General features: G+C 43.1%; 1 protein-coding gene across 1 annotated transcript in view; it reads left to right on the forward strand.

Moving 5' to 3' along the window:
- Positions 1 to 530: 530 nt before the first annotated feature.
- LOC135915060 (uncharacterized) overlaps positions 531 to 21,565 on the forward strand; it is a 61,297-nt gene continuing 40,262 nt past the window's right edge. Inside the window, exons 1-9 of the mRNA XM_065448046.1 lie at positions 531 to 627; positions 2,587 to 2,683; positions 3,706 to 3,822; positions 5,578 to 5,756; positions 7,218 to 7,400; positions 9,700 to 9,771; positions 10,509 to 10,603; positions 18,507 to 18,657; positions 20,415 to 21,323. Of these exons, the coding sequence (XP_065304118.1) occupies positions 2,680 to 2,683; positions 3,706 to 3,822; positions 5,578 to 5,756; positions 7,218 to 7,400; positions 9,700 to 9,771; positions 10,509 to 10,603; positions 18,507 to 18,657; positions 20,415 to 21,323 (1,710 nt within the window). The 5' untranslated portion in view covers positions 531 to 627; positions 2,587 to 2,679. The remainder of the gene's footprint in view (positions 628 to 2,586; positions 2,684 to 3,705; positions 3,823 to 5,577; positions 5,757 to 7,217; positions 7,401 to 9,699; positions 9,772 to 10,508; positions 10,604 to 18,506; positions 18,658 to 20,414; positions 21,324 to 21,565) is intronic.

Raw genomic sequence — 21,565 nt, forward strand, 5'->3', positions numbered from 1 at the left:
CGAAATTGTAAAATCAGTAAGTATATATATATATATATATATATATATATATATATATATATATATATATATATATATATATATATATATATATATATATATATTGATATATAAATTCAGGAACTCCGTGCTAAGATTTGCAAAGCAAAAGTTGATTCCTGTGTATAGACATCTTCCCATCTCATATAAATACTTCGCTGAAAACTAAAAATAAACGGGATCCCCCTTAATCTGTCCTCAACTGAACCACACACTGCAAGGGCTGCAATGTTTCTTTTCTTTTTCTGGTTTATGTGGCCGTGACGTCTCGTGCCTTATACAGACACAGCTGTGGTATAAGACCATCCCACGTCATCTATTTTGCCACATTTAGCCACTTAAAAGCGGGCAAATACATAAGGAGATGCATTTTCTCTCTCTTTTAACTCTCTCCGCGCGCAGTACGCGGTCGCATGGAGCTTCTTTTCACTGCTTCCGCAGATTCGCGCCAAAATTCCGTAATTACGTCAGCACCTTACGTCACGTGCACAGTTCGCTGCCGAAAGGTGATCGAAAACATGCGCCGCCTGCCGGCAGCGTTTGCTTTTTCTCGCGAGGGGCGACGTGCGACATTTACTTGAATCTATGGTGAGTAATATTATCCCGTTTCTATTCCGTGTCACTTGAGTTGAAAACAATCCTAGCGACGATGAATAGGGACGTAGTGTCGCTGGAGAATAGCTGGCGTTCGCAACGACGCAGCCAGTTCGGCTGTGGTGCCCCTGCAAATGTGGGCTTTGCTAGGCCTTTTCAAGTCACCGTTGCCTTTCTACGTTTTGACGCCATGGCCGATTAGGGCGCCACAGCTCTGCCATATATTCGCTGTCTAACACCCGAAAACTGCAAAAATTATTTTTTGTCGCCCATGCCATGTTATTTCGGTTGGCAAACATGTCTGTGTTTCGCGTTTAGTGGGCAGTAGAAAGCTGCCGTCTGAGATTTGAGTACAATTTATGCCGCCGTTATGTTGCATGCCACAGGCAAGGTCTGGCCAGTTTGGCATTGTTCAAGCAGTTGTTGGCGCCTAGCGGTGCTTGCTGTGCGTCTTAAGAACTCGTCCTCGTGTACCTGCTGGAAAATCGAACTTGAACGGAAGCTGCGGACGCTGTCTCGGTGGTCGCGGTCGCGTAGCAGTTCCTGCAGTGCCTGTTGCTGCATGCGTTCGAATAGAACATCAGTGAAAGCAGAAGGAAATGTTTTGCGTCCATCATTATCGGTCTGCACCCTATGGGTGTTGTGAAGTTGCCGAATAAAATTTGTTTACCGCCGTGTGAAGTGGTGGTATCGCTTCGAGAGCGCACTCAGCCGCCCATAGAAACCACGAGAGCCACGCAGCGTACTGGTTCCGTCTTGCAGTCGCCTAGCCGCCCACTTTTCCGTTACGTTTCAGTTCCCGACTCGCTGCTCGGTTGCGCTTTGCGCCGGCTGTTGATGTTTTATTGCTGCGATGTTCGAAGCGGGTTGTGTGATGTTGAGAACGAGCATGGTGTAGCCTACGTTAAAGTGCCGTGTTCCGCTGCTTGTATTTTTTTGCTTCTAAAGACTGACCTTAAGTGTCAGCGCTTTTCATGAGCGCTTATTGCACTAGCATTTTGAATGAATATATGTTAAAAAAAAACATTATCTGTGACACGTAATCATCGATTATTTGCCTACCAAATTGATAGCTCGTTTAATTGAATGAGACTTTTCCAGAGATTGGTCATTACGAACTTATACGCAAACAGAACAGAACAGAACGAAAAATAAATAATTAGAAATACCGGACGCGGCCAGAAAGCCATTTGCTTAGCAATAATTTCGCCCTCTCTTGCCTAAAGCTACATTGCTGTCAAAGAGAAGGTGCAGATTGCATTATTATTCTTTTTTTTTTCTGTTTCAATACACTGCTGGCCAGGAACTGACCCAACCCAAGCAGGACATGTAGGACAGCACTACGATGGAAGTACAAGAAAAACAGTTATGCTTAGGCTCCTGCAAAGAAATCAAGAAAGTGGACGAACAGTTAACACAATACTTTATATTGCGAGCTCGCTTTTGCTAAGCAAAAAAAAAAGGAAACTGGATGGTCAATGACTTTCGGTGTCATAAAATTGTCATTTCACATATTGAAGCTTTACCAGGATCACTGCCTTAAGCAAGGTTATTGAAGTGCATTGAGTGTAAACTCGAAGACATGTACGATTCAATTTCATGATAGGCTTTCCTCACCCCAAAGTGCCTCCTGTGGTTCGCTTTCTCACCACAGTGGCTAGCTGAATCCCATGTTGGAAACACTCTCAAGAATCTTTCATGTGAAATGAAGAAATGGGTTGGTTGTATTAGCCATTTAGTGGCTTACATTTAGCAGCATGTTTCAAAGTGATGTATTTTTTTTTTCGCCAGTGAAGACAAAACACAATTGTTTTCTTGCACTCTCCCCCCCCCCTTTTTTTTCCTTTTACTTTTTAATAGCTTAGTGACATTGAGTTTATGCATGCATGTTTGTCTTGTGTGTGTTCATGTATATTAGAGCACGGATGCTCACAATAACCACACTTGGTGCAGGTAAAGGACCCCATTTTTCAACTCCTCCAAGAAGAATGCTGCCAAGCCACTGACAAGAGGAAATAAAAGCTATCCTGGCAAGATTTAAAGATCATGGGTCAGCAAACCCTTTCCCTCTTCTCTTTCTCGCTTGTCTATTTTTCTACTGCTTGGAGAGGACCCAGGTTATGTGCAGCAGGCTTGGTTAGGTGTTTGCTAATTAAAATTAGCACACTATATCCAAAATGATGCTACTCCCCATTCAAGTTCTGTTTCAAACCATTTCTTATGCTCTTTGTCACTAGCTCGAATTGTACCCTACCTGTGTTATTACTGGGAGAAGCCACTCTATGAGGCAGACGGTAGAGCAGGACATAAGCATACAAAAAGAATTTTTACATAATACAAGCCATTATTTTCAACCACTCAATTTTGACTGAATCGTACACAAAGGGTTCAGGACATTGAGGCCAGACGTACTGAATTCATTGCTTATTTCCTGTGTATTTCCTTATTTCCACTAGCAATGCATTACAGATCTGAAGTGCTAAATTGTGTGAACATAGGGCATTTCATTGTAAGAAAACAAGCAATATCTTCAAAGTGAATGCAGGCGCATCCACCAAAACTGGAATACTGCGAGGACGAGTGCACTGTTGCGCAGTTTGCCTGTTGTCACATAATTAACAAACTGGCCTGCAACAATGTCTATTGCACCTCCTTTCTCAGAAAGCCATGTAGAATATTCCCTGTGCTACACACAAAAGTGCAACTTTGCGTTAGTTGGGCCTAATTATTCATCATTTCATTGGGCAAAAACAACTTGAGAAGCCAGTAATTATGCACATATTTCAGATAATGTTAGCAATGTTTATTCGCAGGAAGTAATGGCCATGCCTGTTCCGGTTGTGCCAGTAGTCATACTTCCTTCCTTTTATTGCTGTTGATACTTGCTGTGTAGGCATTTTAAGTAGTAATATATACTACAAAAACCTTGAAAGTAACATGCTATGAATTGGATAAACGTTTCTTTTTTCTCTCTCAGTATGCCTTATATGATGTAAAAGACACTGCATTCATAAAGTGATTTTCGCTGTTATATTTCACTGTTCTGATTGTGACCTCTTTCCTCATTTTCAGACTTTCTGAAGTGTGGTTCATGTGGCACCATTTTCCATGAGCTTGACACCTTTATCACCCACAAACAGGCAGGATGCACTGGCAAGTCTGAAGATACTGAAACTACAGAGAAAAAAGGTTTCCATTTTAAGTTTTCTACATATTTTTGAGTAATGGTAACATTTGCATAGTCTGCATTTCTTCACTTTTGAATGGTGGTTGATTGCAAGCGGTGGTGCCACTTTTGGTGCGACTGTTAAGACAGAAGTTTCTTAGGTTCTGAAATGCGATGGCTGATTCTGCATACATTCTAGACTTTCACTTTGTTCTCATCTGACAGTAATCTCGGGTTCATTGCCAAAACATAAACCTCAAAATTATTCTTGCTTTCTTAGTGCATTGAGCCCTAAAAGGCACGTTTAAAGGGCAACTCCACCATTTTTTTAACGATGTTAGTATATTGTCAATTTCGAATGGCATTGACAGTCCTGTGACGTATAAAGGGCAACTCCACCATTTTTTTAACGATGTTAGTATAGTGTCATTTTCAAATGGCATTGACAGTCCTGTCACTGGTAGAGTTGTTCAATTTGCTTAGAATTTCATCAATAATTTTAAATCACCAATAAATGAGATACCGAAACCAAAACGGATAGCTGCTTCGTGTGACGTTACGAAGAGTAGATGACGTCAGATACTACCGTAATGTAAACATGCAGAACACTTGCTAAGCACACAGTGCAAGTGGCACTAACACCAAAGAAGCGAATCTGATGATGCCTCCTGACGGCACAGGGAGCTTTTACAGATCTTCTGAACTAGACCGGCGATTTCAGCGACGATTTCAGCAACAGTGGCGGTGTAGTCTTTAACGTCGCAAACACAGAGTGGCCAGCAAAATGTCATGAGTCAGGAACATGCAACCAATCTTTAATATTTATTTTCAGGAAAACTAAATTACTTGCAGCTATGTTGTTTGGCACAGATAACCTGATTGCGAAAGAGAACGTATATTCAAAATTTTATTAAGATCAGTGGACATCGAAATATCGCCGGAGTTGTCCTTTAAAGGTCTGTTGAAATTAGAAAATTAGAAAAGCTCTTATGAGAAGCTCTGTGCACCAAAATAGTTTCAGGTTCTGTTAAAACTTTGTTTACAAGATTATGTGGAAATTGTTCTAAGAGTGTTCTGGAACTTGGAAAATCCCTATAAAGTCAAGTACTGTACTAAATCTTGTGTTGCATTCTCATTTAGTCACTCCTGTGTTGTTTGGTAGCCAAGACTGTCATGTAATGCCTTCCACATTAAAACTTAAGTAGCTCCAAGAGCTCTAGGCTCTGGCATACTTTCTGGAAATAGTATAACCTTGTTATAACGAAATCTCATCAGACATAAAGGTGCCTTTCTTATATCGATATTCATTATAAGCATCTATTCATTACATGCATGGATTGGCGAGAAACATTTTAGATTTCTTCATTATATCTAGTACTTTGTTATATATGTCCAGGTTTGTTATATCAAAGTTCAATTGTACTATAGGTGCACGTGCCACACAAGACAGCTGAACACCCTTTTCCATGTTTGTTAACCCACCATGATGGCGGCTTAGTGGCTGTGGTGTCACACTGCTAAGCACGAGGTTGCAGGATCAAATCCCGACTGTGGCGGCCGCATTTCGATGGAGCCAATAGGCAAAAACACCTGTGTCAAGCACATTGAGGGCACGTTAAAGATTCCCTGGTCGTCAAAATTAACCCAGAGACCCTCACTATGGCGTGCCTCATAATCAAATCATGGTTTTGGCATGTAAAACTCCAGAATTCAATTCATCTTCCTCAAGACTTCAACAAATATACAAATGCTGCAGCTATAATTTTTGCTATCCACAGCCAATGCGGAGACACCTGGAAAGTCAACCCCAAAGGAGGAGCAGTCAACTACAGCCCAGAAGCTTGTCAAAGATGAAGATACATCTAAGGGTGGAGAAGCTACTGTCACCCCCTCTGCTTCCAAAAACAATGGCCTTCAAAAGGCAGGTCGGCGAGGCTTCCCTGGCTACCTTCATCAGGTGACTACCAACAGCGTGGAACTTAGCTGTTAGATGAAATCCAAGTTTTGAACGTTGTTAGTCATTCATATTAGCAAAGTAAGAGCTACTGAGCTGACACATTGTTTGGCTATGAATGTCATGGCTGACATGCAGATATGACTAAAGGTACTTCCAGACTTGTATTTGCACCATGGTACAGCAAATTGGCAATCAAGGAAGGCTACAAAATCTTAATACACCAAGGAAATTGGATTCATATTGCCCCAACATAGTTGCTTACATAGCTGGTTCACTCTATAAAAATTTAATGTGTTGCTAATTAGTAAGTATTTCTGATAGCTAGGCTTTTCTAAAGAAAAGCCCAGATATCGCATGTAATAGATATGACACTTATCTATCTTACACCTGTATCAAATGGCTCTGGGGCTTTCTGTGTATATTCAGAATGTGTGTACAAAACGCCAGGCAGACAGGCATCCAGCCCAGAGGGTGCTTTTAGGCATTGCAGTGGCAGCTTTAGAGCGAATGGTAGACAAGACGTGGTATTACACACCATTAATAAGCAATAACAATCCGCAAGTTGAACTGTGTAAGCCTTGCGTTCGCTGCAAAATGTTATGCTCGAAGTGCAATGCAGCTTCAACATTGAGAAGCAGGAAGTGACTAATGCTGGTGACAAAAGTTGCACCGTGGTGAGGGGAGAGCATGGGGGAAAAGGCATCACCTCGACAGAGCAGATACTGCAACACGACGTCACGCGTAGACGCCATTCTCTGTTTGCTTGTGTTATGCGTGAATTCCTTGTCCGTATTCCTCGTCCGTGCTAGCTCTCACCTGCGTTCCGACCAAAGTTACATCGTCCCGCCAATAGGTATCCACTGCTGTCACGGGGCTGATGGACATGTGCCATTGTTATTTTATCTGGTCATCGTGTCTCGAAAGCAAGCCAAGTGTCCCCACCTAAAGAGCATATATTTGCACTGTGCCCATCCTAACCACTTGGTAGGATTCTGGGGAACTTGCATTGGAGTCATTACACTGGGATTCACCTTTCATTGCTTCATTTGAGGCTGCATTAAACTTTCCTAACATTCGAGTTTAGTTTGAGAGTGATACAAAGGGACAGAAGCATCTTTAACACTTTGTTCATAGTATATCAGGATACATTCAGAAGGATATCATTAAAAAAGGTGGGGGAAACTCTTGGCAGCTATTATATTGCGCATTTTGTGCAGTGATTTTGGTGTGAGGTGGTGTCCACAAGTTCTTTAATACCTTGAACTGATTCTGCTTTAATTTGCTCCTTTTGGAATGCTAAAATAAAAGCTACTGAGAACAAAACCTTTCTCAACTTCAGGAACATGTCATTTGTTGCGCTGAAAAAAAAAAAAAAGCCATTACTGCTGCAAAACACGCAGCTTCTTTTTAATTTTATTTACATTCTCTTCTGGTGGTGACCTCCTTACTGCCTGTTTGCAGCGCTTGCGGCAGCAAAAGAAGCTTCAGATGCAACGTGCCTGCAAGGTAGCAGCCGCTGAGCGGCAGCAACAGGCCTCCAAGGCCCAACAGGCACGAACACATCCTCCCGGAACAACTGTTGCCTGTGGTCGCTGTGAGGGCTGCAGCCGGACTGAGGACTGCGCTCAGTGTGCCAACTGCACGGTCAGTACCATGCAGCCGAGTTTGTGTCCTTAACTTTCCTACATTCACTGCTGTGTATGACACATTAATCCTTCCTAAATTAATCCTCTTCCTAGAGGAATAATTTGAAGTTTTTTTTTTTTTTTTTGCAATGAACTGTATTTTGCTTTTTCTTTGGAAATGTGTTGACTGTCATGTGATAAAAGAAGTGCTTGACAAATCTGTGTCAATTTTGCCTGTTGGCAAGGCACCAGGTCTGGAGGCAGCTATACGTTTTGTTCGTTGATGCGTGTTTCTGCAAAACAATAGTGAACTCGTGCCCACTTTTTCTTTTTCCCTTCGATGTTCATAGTATGCAATTAAAGTGTCGCAGCCGAGTCCACTTAGACTGTGGCTTGCTATTATAGCATGTGCTCTTTGTCATTGCACTAAATGAAGTTAAAATAGTGTGTGGTCAGAAGCATTAGTGTTGAATACCAGAAGAAAAGCAGTTAGAGATGGTCCTGTTGACTCAACATTCTAGTGGTATCGTGCAGAAGATGACAAAGCTAGTTTGGGAAGCTTCTCTATTGTCAGCACCGCTCTTCCTACTTTGTTCACTTCTCTGTCCGGTGTGGTGGTAGGATTGGCAGACAGTGAGGCGAGAACATAACAAAGCTTGCTATAAAGCAACAATAGAAAAAATGATTAAATCTTTTGGTGGAAGATATATTGAGAGTGAAAAAAAGATCATCATGCCATTGGTAAGTGCAGGACTCAGAAGCAGTAGGCATGCATTTTTATAGACGTCGTTCACTTTTCATGGCTTGTGCTGTGATCACGTCTGGCCACTTGAGATGAAAACATTATTCCAGAATGTTTTGGGACACCTTAGCAAGAGGTTATTTTGCCAAGAACACAAACTGCGAGCAGTGCAAGTCATTGATGTCTGAGCTCATTATAGAGTCCTTTGGGAAGCATGAAGACAAGGATTCCTGACCAGTCTGAAGCAATTGTCAGCTTTTGTGTCATTGTGCCTTATCACTCAGTGAAAGCAAAGATCATAGGATTTATTATGCAAAAAATAAGTGAGGCGTGCAGACAGGACACAAGAGTAGAAAAGTGGACAACACAAACACCGTTTGTGTTGTCCACTTCTCTACTCTTGTGTCCTGTCTGCACGCCCCACTTCTTTTTTGCATAATGAATCCTTACCAGCTAGCTCAGCTTTCTGTCATTCTAAGATCATAGGTTAGCCCAAGCCAAACAGAATGTTGTCAAGAGCTTATTAGCGATTGCCCATAGAAAAACAGGTTGTTTTATTAGTTCAATCACATACAGTTGAACCCGGATAGTATAATGAATTCTTGTGTATAACGAACAGCTGTAAAATCACCTTGAAAATTTTTGTATGAAATTGATATTATTAATATATTTATATATTATTGATATTATTGATAATTAGTGGTATATAAAACTATTTCGCAACCCCCTTTGAGTTCTACATATCCGGGTTCGACTGTGTGATATTACCATCACTGGCCTGATTTCCAGCGTTGCAGTTTATCAGAAATTTGCACCATGCATAGACCTGGCAAGAGTCTTGTGAATTATTTGGCATTGAAAGGTTATTGTGACTGCGACGCTAACATAATATTGTTCCACTATGCTAGAACAACATAGCTGTTGCTTTTGTCATTGTATTTTATTTCTGAAAGAGATTCATTTGTTCATTCCTAGCACAACCATTCTTGAAGTTGCAGCTGTTGTTGTAGATATATCCTGTCAAACAGAACTTAGATTTGCCAAACAAATTTTCCTGGTCCCTTCATCTTTGACTTAATGTATAAGGAGTTCCACCTCCTTTGTATGTTCGGCTATCGGTGGTTCACGTATGTGACAGTTGAAGAAGGCTTGTTGCACTTGCACAATGCCAAGTTTGCTTATATGATAATGTTGCCTTTTACTCTGTGTAAGCCATGTGCGTAAGTCACACTACTCCACTGCTAACAACATCTGGTGACAGAACCCTTTGCCTTTGTTCGCATTGAAGCTAAAAGGTCATGTGCTAACAGCTTAATATTTTTGTCATGCATCTATATATGTTCTGCAGCCAGAACTTTTCTGGGGGCTTTCTCCACAGCCATTCTGTCCATGTTCTGGTGGTGCGCTGCCTCTTGTTGATCAGTTGTGTGCTGCACAGTGACATGCTCTAAACATCCATACAATTGTGATAAATGGTGTGGCTTTAGCCTTCCTGGTGGCTCGCACAGTGATTCATTCATTTTGTCTGACTGCTGTGCAGTCCTGAAAAAAGCCTCCTTTCTTCTTGTTCTCCTAGGAGAAAAAGACGGGTCTTCGAGGACCAAGAAAAAAATGCCTGCTGAGGCGCTGCGAGAAAAGCACAGCACAGGTTAGCTCCAGTTCATCAATTGTTCCAGGCGCATTATGCTTTGGAAGTTAAGCTTGCATAACTGTCCAGCTGAAGCACATTCTTCATTAGCCCTCAAACACATTTAGCTGAATGTACAATCAGGCCTGCTTACAATGAAGTGCTTCAAGGCGCAAAAAATTCTCACTGCAAGAGAAGTTCATTATTGTTGAGCTTACCTGCAAAGTTATCTTTGAGGAAGCAAAGAGGTTGCAGCTTCGATGTTTGACATGCAAAGCTAGCGCACATGACAACTTTTTTGTTTGCCACAAACCTGTTACTGGGGCCTCAATAACTGGCACCTACCTCAGCGTCCGCTTGCACAGTTTCCCAGGATATTCTCACGTAGACCCTATATAGCCTAGCACTTCGAGCAAGTAATGGCACAGCACAGTAGCTTCCCTAACTATTATCCTACAGCAAGAATGCTTTTGTCACTGAGGCCTACACTTGTAGTGTCAAATGCCCCACCATTTCTAATTAATATTGAACTAGCAGTTCTGCACCCACTTATTTTAAAAATCTCTCCTGTAATATGTTTTTGCTTTCTTCTCATACTAGTGCTAGAGCCTCTCTCCTCAAGTAGAAGGCAAAAAGTTCGCTATTCTGAAGCACTTCCTTTTATTTCTTTTTACCACCTTCATTGTTTTTCTGAAAAGCTTTTGCAACATCTTATCCTGAAGGCTTCGTATATCCTGTTCCCCTTGTCTTTCTCACAGAAGAAGAAAGTGTACATAGTAGAGAGGATACTGAAGAAGAGGGTGAATGCTGCTGGAAAGGTTGAATACCTCCTCAAATGGAAGGGATACCCAGAGTGAGTTCCTTGCATTTACTTCGACTTGTCATGCATGGCTTCGCTGCCACAAAGGGTCACTGATTGTTCAGCTGTGTTATTATTTGTAGGTGCCACTAGGCATTTTAATTCAGAATTGTGCAACCAATTGAACCATTTTGTCTTCGCACTCTAGTGTTTCACACTTCAGTAGCATCCAGAATGAGCATTGCAACAATTGCGGTGAGAATCACAAATTAGAAATGCGAGTTATAACTGAGTCCTTTGATAACTTTCTTTTTCCGATCATGAAACTTCTATGGGAATGCTTAATATATTTTGCCCAAAGCAACCACTGTATGGTGTGGCATTGTTTGGAGAGCATTGGTTGTTGGCTGGCAGCGGCTAACTTGCATGCATATATATTCCAGCTACCAGAAGTTGACAAAGCAGTCTGGTTAAAGGAAGATTTGTTGTTTACATTTTCTGTAGTTGATATGCACTTACTCCATAGATAAACTGTCATGGAAAAACTATACGAGGGTGAATCAGAAAGTCTTTGCCCATATTTTTTTTTTTAGCCAAATTACGGCTTTAAATGCAAAGTCAACACATCCATTCCCAGCGGTGGACTTTTCTTGGACCGGCCTGGCCTTATCTGCCGATAGCTCCGTGGCACGCCGCTGCTGTCAGTTGTTGAAGATGATGGTCGTGCTTGACAAGTTCTTGGCGTACGAGCATCAAAGTATGATTAGTTTTCTATAGAGCAAGGGACGACCACCCATCGAAATCCACAGGGAAATGCAGCCCACGTATCGGGAAAGGTGTCTTGTTTTGAGAAGTGTGAAGTTTTGGCCGCAAAAGGCCAACGGTGCTTCCTCAGTCAGCCAGACAAATTCTACTTCAGGAGCACTTAAAATTCAGTGCTGCAATGGGACAAATGGTCTGAATCGGTGTGGGGACTATGAAGAAAAATATGTAAGGTATGTGGAATAGTATGTATATTTGTAATTACCTGTACGTGCCTTACTTTGGCTAATAAAGAATAGGGGCAATGTCTTTCTGATTTGCCCTTGTGGAACATGTGCTCTGCGCTACTGCCTATCCTTTGAAGAATGAAAGGCTTGCCCTCAACGCTGCTCTAAACCAGCTTGACGGAATACCTTTCTCATTGGACAAGATCTTCCAACCATGGTCTCTCATATCACAGCTGCAGTAAGCCACAAAAGCACTACCGAAATTTTTGAAGGCAACCAGGCAGAGCAACCATCTAAGATACAGGGCTGAGAATTTCAATCAGCGACGTCATAATTTGGGCAATCATTTCATGTTGCATCCCGATTCTGGTTCTTTGCAGTCTTTGTAACAGTGTCTGACAGATGAGCTGTCATTAGTCATACGAAGTGACTGGCAAAATACTGGCCATTCATCAAAATCCAAGAACAGATTGTAGCGTTTAGCCTGCACTCACAGAAAAACTCCTTATGGTCATTTGAGAACACTTTGGCAGCAATAGGAATGCTGAATGTTGTCAAGAATGTTGCTTTGTTATGACACTATTGGTTGCTGCAATATGCGTACCATTGGCAGACATCAGCAAGCTTTGGCACGTGCCAGTGCATCAAAAGTGTCGATCGAAAACAAGGTAAAGCGTGGCGAAGTGCAGAGATTTTGTCGCCTGCCGATGCTAGAAGTTCGGCAATGTGTGGTGGCGCTTCGCCAGCGTGCACCAATCAGAGGCTGCTATGCATCGCTGCCGTCGACCAATTGGAGGCTGCAGGGCCTCTGGCTGCTATGCCTAAGACGGCCGCCGACACCAATGATCGTCTGAGTTCTTTAGACGCACAACGTGCACGACAGTGTTCCTGAAAGACAGTGTTGTGATACAGGTGTAGGCCGACAACGACGCGACCGACGACTGTAGGTTGTGGCAGTGCAGTGTGGTTCCGAACCGACTTCGAGCGACGCCGACAAATCCAACCTGCCCACTGGGTTCCGCCGGTCTCAGTGCGATCATCTGCTGAAACATCCGGCCAAATCACGATTGCCACAATGTCTCTGCTTGATGTATGTGCATTTTGTTGTGCTCGAAACGAATGTAAACATGCTTCCGAACGCCAATGTTGTATACGTTACATGTAGGCCTAGCACATCCATCGAGTTTGTAACTGGCGAGTGGACAAACCTAGCTGAGGAACTCTGTCGAAGGAAATGAGTTTTCAGTTCCGTTCGGCCCTGCAGCAATTTAAAAATATGGCACTCCTGACTTTGTGTGATGTGGTGAATGAATTGTGTGGAACTTCAGGTTGCAAACTGCGGCGTGTTTCATGTGATCTCAGGCGACTCAAGTTTAACAGGCAAGCTCTGCGCTGTTTCCTGTGGCAAAGATAACTTTTGAAAGCAAAAAACACTAGTAGCCGAACAGTAGGAAGTACATACGCCATCAACCATGCCTTCCGCTTCAGTTGACAGTGCGCTATACTATCCAGTTCAGTACAAGATCACAGTGCTCCTTCACTTACTTTTTCAAGTGCATCCATCTTATGGGCTAGTTAGGAATAAATCACTCGTGCAGCACTCAAGAATGCTGATGCACTGAAGGAAGCATGACAGCACAGTCATGCTTGAGTCAGTGTGTCCTTATACTTGAGCACTGCAAAAAGGAATGATCTGTTTGCAATATGTGCACTGCGTACAATTCATAGGCGGGCCTGCATCATGCATGCAGCCGTGTATACCAGAATTGCTTTGATGCCTGCTTGAGGAGTAGCACATACTGAGTCAATGAAACTGCAATTGGCCTTTGATATCTTTTTTTTTTTTTTTTAATGGAAAGAGCAGACGGTGTGAAAGCATTGCGAGGAACGTGAAAAGGTGTCATCAGTGCTTTGTGCAGCCGGTATGCATTAAGGGATACTAAAGGCAAATAAGTCGATGTGGACTGTTTAGATACCGTTCCTGAAACCTCGCAAAGCTTGTTTTATGCCAAGAAAAGGCTTACTTTATGAGAAAATTGCATCTGAGGGGTTCGAGTGCCTTTTCCAAAATTCTAATCTCCCGCCACACACACGGAAAAGTGGTAATGTTGCATAAGCCATCACCACTCTTTGCTGCCGTCGGTAAATAAAACGGCGCCCGGCAGACGGCGGCACCGAGGCAAGACAGAGCGGTAGATTCACCACTGCAGCTGCTTTTCGGTCAAATGGTGCAGACCGTTCAGGCATCTCGCGACATCACATGGAGGTTGAATTCTCTGCTACTTGCAGTGTGTGCCTTGCTCTGCGATTGATCAAGTGTGTGTGTGTGTTTGTATGCACATAGAGGGGTGGGGGTCGGGGGTTGTCTTCTGCACTCTGCAAATTCCTGCTGTAGATGGCTGGCTATCAGACGCTCTAGTGTACAGGCATCAGTCTTTTTTATTTGTCTTGTGAGCTGTCTAGAGTGCCATGTTACCACTAAGATTATTATTATTATTATTACTGTTATTATTATAATCATTATTAGAATCGCATTATTCGCACCGCATTATTTCGGCAAGACTACCACAGCTACCACAGCATCCGCTAACCCCAGTCAATGCTAGTGCGCATTTGTTGCTAGGTGCTGCAGGCTGCCGCGCTCAAAGCAGAAGTGTCCGCCTCACCCCCCTGCTCACTATAGTAGTTCTGGTTGCTCTCTGTGAGGCGACAACACGTGCTGGCAGTTGCGAGGGCGGTTGCTGCGGGACTTGGATGACGCTCTCAGCGTGGCGACGAGTAAGCGCTCGCACTGCATTATTTTCGCAAAACTACTACAGCACTTCGCTACCCCTGGTCAACGCTAGTTTTTGGTTGTTGTATATATATATATATATATATATATATATATATATATATATATATATATATATATATAATGACACGTGTACTTATCTTTATCGCGCAATCACGTTTCGCCGCTTAACAACTGTAATCGCAGAGCGAGGGACGCGCCTGCATGTATCCGACGTTTCTGGAAAGTTATCGACGCTTCTATCCGCGTGTCTGTTGTCGCCGAACCTTGTGTTATCAGATTTCATCGCGTGACACGAATGGTGTAGAACTTTGTGGAAGACACGCGGGTCCCATCAGTTAATCTGAAACATTCGACGACTGATCTATAAAAGCCGACGCGCTTGACCCGCTGATCAGATTTTCGACGATCGCCGAGCGTGTTCGCCGCTTTCGTTGTGCTATAAGTGTAGCCTGTTTTGTGGGCACAGGTTCGCCCAATAAAAGCTAGTTTTGTATTCCACCGTACTGCTTCTTTCTTCACCGTCACTACCACGTGACAATATGCTATCCAATTAGTTTGCTGTACAATGGAAAAAAGTGACAGCTGCTTTCCTGCCTACCTATGGAAAAATAATGATATGTGCTCAATGCGAATATTCACATCATCTAGGACAGTCATGCTCTGGAATAGCAGCTAACTTTCACTTCGATGGGGAATGGTAAGAGAGATGTTTGGGTCTGTAAAACATGCCGAAGTAACAAACTAAACAGCCGCACAGAGACTGCTTGAGGAAAACAGTGGTTCTGAGTCTTCACTATTAGGTGAGCTAAGGGAAATCAGAAAAGGCTTGCAACCTTCGCCGATTCTACATAAGAATGTTGAGTCTCTCCTATTGCTGCAGGATGAGTTCATGGCTGTATCTAAATCAGTTAAGGAACTCGAAGGATTGGCGTTGTTTTTGTCCGAGGAGTACAATTCTGTTTTGAAGCAACATCAGCTATTCAGGAGTGTCAAATGTCTGGTTGTGCTGAACTGAAAGCTCTGAAAACAACTGTGTTAACTCAGACAGCAGTAATACAAAAGCTAGGAGAAAACCAAAATGAAAGTGAGCAGTACAGCAGACTAAAGAATCTTGAGATTCACAGTTTGCCAGAGAAAAGTAATGAAAGCCTAACACAAACAATCATGCAAATGGCAGCAGATCTGGAACTGTCGGGGTTTTCGTCTGATGAAATTGCGGTCGTACATCGCTTAAAAGTCAAAAGCGGTGGTACACCCGTAGTCCTGGTCACTTGAAATCTGTAATTTGGAAGGAGAAATGGTTTGAAGCGTGGGGAGAGCTGAAGCAACTAACGTGAAGGTGTACCATTTCCAAAGATCTACTTCAATGATAATTTGACCAAAGTTAACCGTGATAGCTTCTGGAAAGCCAGAACGAAGGCAATAGAAGAGGGTTATTGGTTTTGTTGGACGAAAGGAGGCAAGATCTTCATGAAAAAGAATGAAAGAGCGTCTCTTCTTCGAATCGGTAAGCAAGCAGACCAGGAAAACATTGCTTAGCGAACATACCTTTTTCTTTTAGCGAACTACCAGACTTCAATTCATTTAACGCAGAATTTCCATGCAGTTCTGATAATGATTTTTGATATTCGAAGTCTGCGTAAATACTGGGATGAATTTAAATTTCTAGCTGAGTCGGCTGCTGGCTTTGTAGACGTTTTTGTTCTAACAGAAATCAACGTTTCTCAGGCTTGCCTTGGTACGTTTACCTTGCAGGGCTTTCCTGCACATTTTGTTGCACGAAGCCGGCGTCATGGCGGAGGTATTGCTCTCTTGGTAAACGACAACTGTGAAGTTTCTTCTGCTGATGCATCTTTTGTACATGCCGAATCTATGATGGTTAAAGATTGTAAGAGGTCATTTTCTGTGCATATCTTATCAATTTATCGACCACCCTCATGCAAACTTGCATGGTTTCTTGTAGAACTTGATGAAACCCTGCGGCAGTGGAGCTCAGTGGACAAATTCTGCTTAATTGGAGACTTCAATATCAACATTTTATACCCTGAAAAAGTGACTGTTTGGGATTATTTATCTATGTTGTACTCTTATGGTTTGGAATGTACAATTGGAGCTCCTACAAGAGCTGAATAAGTTAATGATAGCCTAGTGCAATCTTGTTTCGATCACATAGCAGTCAGAGCTCCCAGCTCTTCATTTAGGTCATGTACTATTCTACAAAGGTTGGCTGACCACTACTTTGTAGCATGCCGTCTTGTATTACCGGATGCGTCTGGAATGCCATCGGTTGAAACTGCATCTGGGCAGCACATATGCCTTGCCCCTATTCTTAATCAATCCAAGCTTGACCAGGTTTGGCCATCTTGAGCTGACAAACGCAGAGCATACAATGTGTGCTAACAATCATGTTTGCAAAAACTTACATCATTACGTGCCGCGGAAAGGTCTGACATTTCAATCCAAGCACCGTTTTCTCTTTCACTTGTGGCGACCGAGCTTCAAGCCGGACGGTGATGTCCTCGTGTCCCTGCACCTACGTGCTCGTGTCTGCAGTGTGACGTTGCTCGTAGTGACACGCGACCTCGATAATTATTATAGGCAACATCTGTTATTTGTGCGATCTGGTGCTTGAATTGACTAATTGAAGTTTAGAGAAATAATGAAACACATTAACAGAATGTCTGCATATTTCTTGTTTTACTTCGCACTGAAGTAAGAGAGATGTACTTCCGCTTCATCTGCTTGTTCCCACGGTCGTGCAGTCACTTGCGCAGGTACTGAAACTATGTCATTTTCTACCGTGTTCTAGCGTAAGCATGGCTTTTTGTGCCGACAACTTAAAACTATTCGGGACTGTCAACAGTGTTCACTACTGCACCGACCTCCAAAAAGACATTTTTTCACTCTCAAACTGGTCTCTTAAATGCTTCCAATACTATGTCGTTAAGTTATATGCGGAAAACACACCATGTGCAATTTTCATACACCCTTTGGGATGCTCCACTGCCCCGGGTCAATGAAATGAAAGATCTTAGTGTGTACTTGTGACAAAACGCTAAGCTTCTCTTCACACAGATTATCACATAACGTGCCCTTCACGCTTTCGGAATTGTTTGTTGTATATTGCATGATTTTCACTCACCTGTTCTGTTTCTGAAATTGTATTCTGCTGTGTACCTTCCATTACTAGAGTATGCCTCTGTAGGTCGGGGTGCAACATTGTCACGTTGGGATTGTCTGATGGTCGACGAACCTTGTATAATTTGATTGAATAAGCGACAGGAATTGTCTAGTAGTTCCTGGAAAGTGCATGGGCACCATTGAGTACGCTGGAACTTTCGACGTCTGATATATGAAAGCCGACGCGCTTGACCCGCAGATGAGATTTTCAACGAACACTGACTTTGCTTGTTGCTATCGTTGCGATTGAGTGTTGCTTTTTCTGGGCACAAGCTTACCTAATAAACAGTTAAATTTGTAACTCCCTGTTTTGACTCTGCATCATTTTTCACCGTCACTACTGGGTGACAATATTTAAAACACAGATTCTTATATAGTCGTCTGTGCATTGAGCAACCAAAAATAAAATCGTACAACAGCTTTTGATATTATATGACATGGTCGTGCAGGTGTTTGCAAAGCGATCTTGTAGACAGATGACCCATGAACGCGAGCGCTGATGTCGGTATTTTGTGCATTATTGTTACTTCATATTATTTCAAAGGTAAAAAGAAACTGTTGCAGCAGGCGTACATTCACTAATCAGACGTGTTTTTTATATCTAAAAGAGCATACAGATCACAAACTTATCGTTTCAAGCTTAGTTTACAGCAGGCTGTTTTAGGCCGGACTTGGATGGTTGATGCCAAAATAACCCAGCAACAGTGCACCGCAGCCGAGGAGCGAGCGTCGGTGTGCATCAGAGTTGTGTCCAGTGGTTGCGTGCCATTTTCCCCCAACTGACGCGAAGCGATGCGTTCGCTTCTCGGTGCGTGCCGATGCATGCCAGTGGTTGGGCCTTTACTGTTGCTGTTTGTGGCTGCTTGGCCTTGAAATATTGCCTGAACACAGTCTAACAAAAATAATGATAAACTGACAGATCATTCTTAAATGATTGGCCCCATGCGGAATCTGGGTGGAATCACTGCATTTGCTTTGCATTTAATTGCAGCTCGGAAAACTGCTGGGAGCCAGAAGAGAACATTATCAGCAAGCGACTTATCCAGTTATTTGAAAAAGAGCAACAGGGAGCTGCTGGCGCTGAGGATAGCAAGGACAAAGTGGGCATCAAAGATGAACTCGGCAGCTCCTCAAGCAAAGAGGTGACCTTGTAGTCAGCATTAGCTGTGGTTACTTTGCTGTTGTATGATTGGTACCAGAATGATACTCATTAGCAATCTCTCCACGGGTGGCAAGTAGCTCAGTGAGTAAGAAAAGCCAGCTCTTATGCATCTTGCTTGTAGTTGATGTGCCTCCTTTAGCCAAAGCTGCCAGAACAAGCTCAGGTTTTACAGTTAACCTTCAAAGTGAGTGTGTGTGTATGCCTGTTGAATACTTTGCGTTTATTGACTGGTTAGTGTATACTTTGTAGAGGGGCATAGCAATAACTGAACTTTCTGAGGAAGTTTTTCTGAGCTTGTTTCATTTTTGTTTTAATAAGCAGTCAAATTGTAAATGTTGCTTGAACCCACTTCTGCACCAAAGTGATGATTCAAGTTTTGCAAATTTTCTGATTTTCGTGAACTGTGGAAAACATTGGAGGGCATAGACAGAAAATCTGCTCACAACACTCTCTAAAATTATATTTTGTCTTTTAAATGTAGGGGATGTTGTTCAACACACTTCAGTAGTTGCCTAATAAGAACATTTCCACACTCCATGCACTCGAATAGGGAGAGAGGGGTAAGAGCTAAAGCTGCCCTTAGTGTTTGTAAAAGCTGCTCAGCATCCACTGCATGTATCAATGTGGAAATTGGTTCTCGGCAGGCTCATGGAAGTGCTCGGCTCGAAATGGTAGCAGCAAAACTGATTTGTATTCAAAATAAGTTGTTGTTTCTTGCAGATTTCTATAGAGCTCGAACTGTGAGCGTTGGCTTGAATTTTCTGTAATTTGTTATGAATAAGCTTTTAAATTCCTTCACAAACACAAACATCTAATGTTCACACTCGCTTATAACGATACTGGTTTTAACAATATATCAGATATAACAAGGAGCAGCCAATGCACTGTAAATTTTGTATGTGTTTTAGGGTAAGATAAACCACCTACTGCAATGCTGCCATCTCGCGTTATTGGTTATAGCAATTAAAGCTGGCTTCTGGGTGAGTAGGAAAAAGAAAGCAAAATCCTCAGGATGGGCTGGCGGGGATGGGGAAAATGTAAGCTGCTTTGTTACACCCAGCTATGTGCTGCACACCCTGCAGAGCACGCCTTCGTAGCATTTTCTTAAAAAAAAGGGGGGGGGGGTTGGGGGTGCAGGAGTCGGGAGATGTGTGACAAAGGTGTGCCACAAAGGGTGCGCGAAACAGAGGCGGGCGTGGTGATGCAGCCTGTTTCCCCCCTTTTTTCCCCAGGATTTCTCATTTCTTTTCAGGGCAGGCACCCAGTTGCCACATTTAATTATTATAACCAATGATGCGGCATGGGAACGTTGTAATAAGCAGTTTCTTTTACTTTACCATAGAACACGCAAAAGTTAACATGCGGCAGCTGCTCATTGTTATATCCGAGCATTGTCTAAATCAGTAATGCTTTAGAAGTGGGTTTCAGGGTGCTTCTCTTTGACGTATTAAAATGTTTCAATGTTTGTCCCCTCTGCTTTTTTCCTGCAGCCCGGTTATAACAATGACATTTTCTTGGCACTTGAATATTGTTATAAGTGGGTTCAGCTGTAAAGCCCTGTTGAGTCTAAATGTTCGTCTGCGACTTGTAGATGTCTAACAGATCTTAGTAGTCCCATTTGTAACAATTTCTTTTGTCACCTGTGTTTCCTGTTTAGAGTCCTGAAGATTCCTTGTAAAGGGCTGGCCGTTTAACACAGCACTATGCTGGTTTGGTTTTTCTTGTTGCACTTACCAGACAAAGGACGAGGACGAAGGTATAAGTGAAGAGGCTGAAGCAGCCACTCATAAGCGCATCTTCTCGGCGCTGGGCCTGCACAGGCAAGGAGAGGAGCTCGCCACACCCACACCTGAGCCAGGTCGCAGAGGCCGCACCAGCAAGTCGGCTGCAAAGGACTTCATTAAGACAGTGTGTAGCAAAAGGCCACGTAGCCCAGAGTTGCCCACATCTCCATCACGAATGTCGAGTGTATCAATAGGCACCCCACCATCCAAACGACTTGCGGCCATAATGAGTCCCAACGCTCAGGAAACATCTGCTGGTGACACTGCCACAGCTGCATTAGGTGAAGCAAAACAGGAAGATACAGAGTCCATAGCAATCATCTACATCCCAAAGCCGGATGATCCCGGCAAGTATATTACTGTAAAAGGGGACCATCGCCAGGTAAGCAATTTGGACAGAGTGGACCTAAATCCTGTGGTTGTTTTGGGTCCCAAGCATCCGGAGATCAAAGGTGCACCTGGGGCATCAACTGATGGTACGGAGACAGTTGCAAAGGAGCCAGGCGCATCAACACCCAAGTCACAGGAAGAGCCACGAACAATCAATGTGGAGGTGGTTCAGCTGGGCTCCCTTGAAGATGAAGAAGAAGAGGATGGCTCATTTGCTTCACCGTACCGTAAGCCATCAGTAGTGGCCCGAGCACGCATGAAGGCTGTTGGAATGTTCTCTTCACCATCACGCCAGATGGCCTATCACAGGGGCCCTGGCAGGCCGCGCAAGACGACCCTGCCAGTGCCTACGCCATCCCGCAGAGGTCGCAAGCGACGGCGGCCGGCTAGGGATGACTTCTACTATGGTGACGATGATACAGAATTTGTTCCTGCCCTTTCCCGTACGACCAAGTGCAAGACAGTGGTGGAGGTGAGTTACTGCCTGTTTCACATTGCCACCTTTACTGAAGGCACTAAAATAAGGGAGAAAAACCCTGTGGCTCCAAAAAAATTAAGGGAGATGGGGAATAGGAAACTGTACTTATGTGTACTGCCTTGGTCAAGCTGCACAACATTTTGTGTGCACTGCTTCAGCATGTTACATTAATGAAAACTTAATTGATAAGGTGACATTGACAAGAAGCTGCTAATAGCTGTGTTATGTTTGTGGCC

This window comes from Dermacentor albipictus, chromosome 1 (genome assembly GCF_038994185.2).
Source record: "Dermacentor albipictus isolate Rhodes 1998 colony chromosome 1, USDA_Dalb.pri_finalv2, whole genome shotgun sequence".
In the NCBI taxonomy this organism is placed as follows: domain Eukaryota; kingdom Metazoa; phylum Arthropoda; class Arachnida; order Ixodida; family Ixodidae; genus Dermacentor; species Dermacentor albipictus.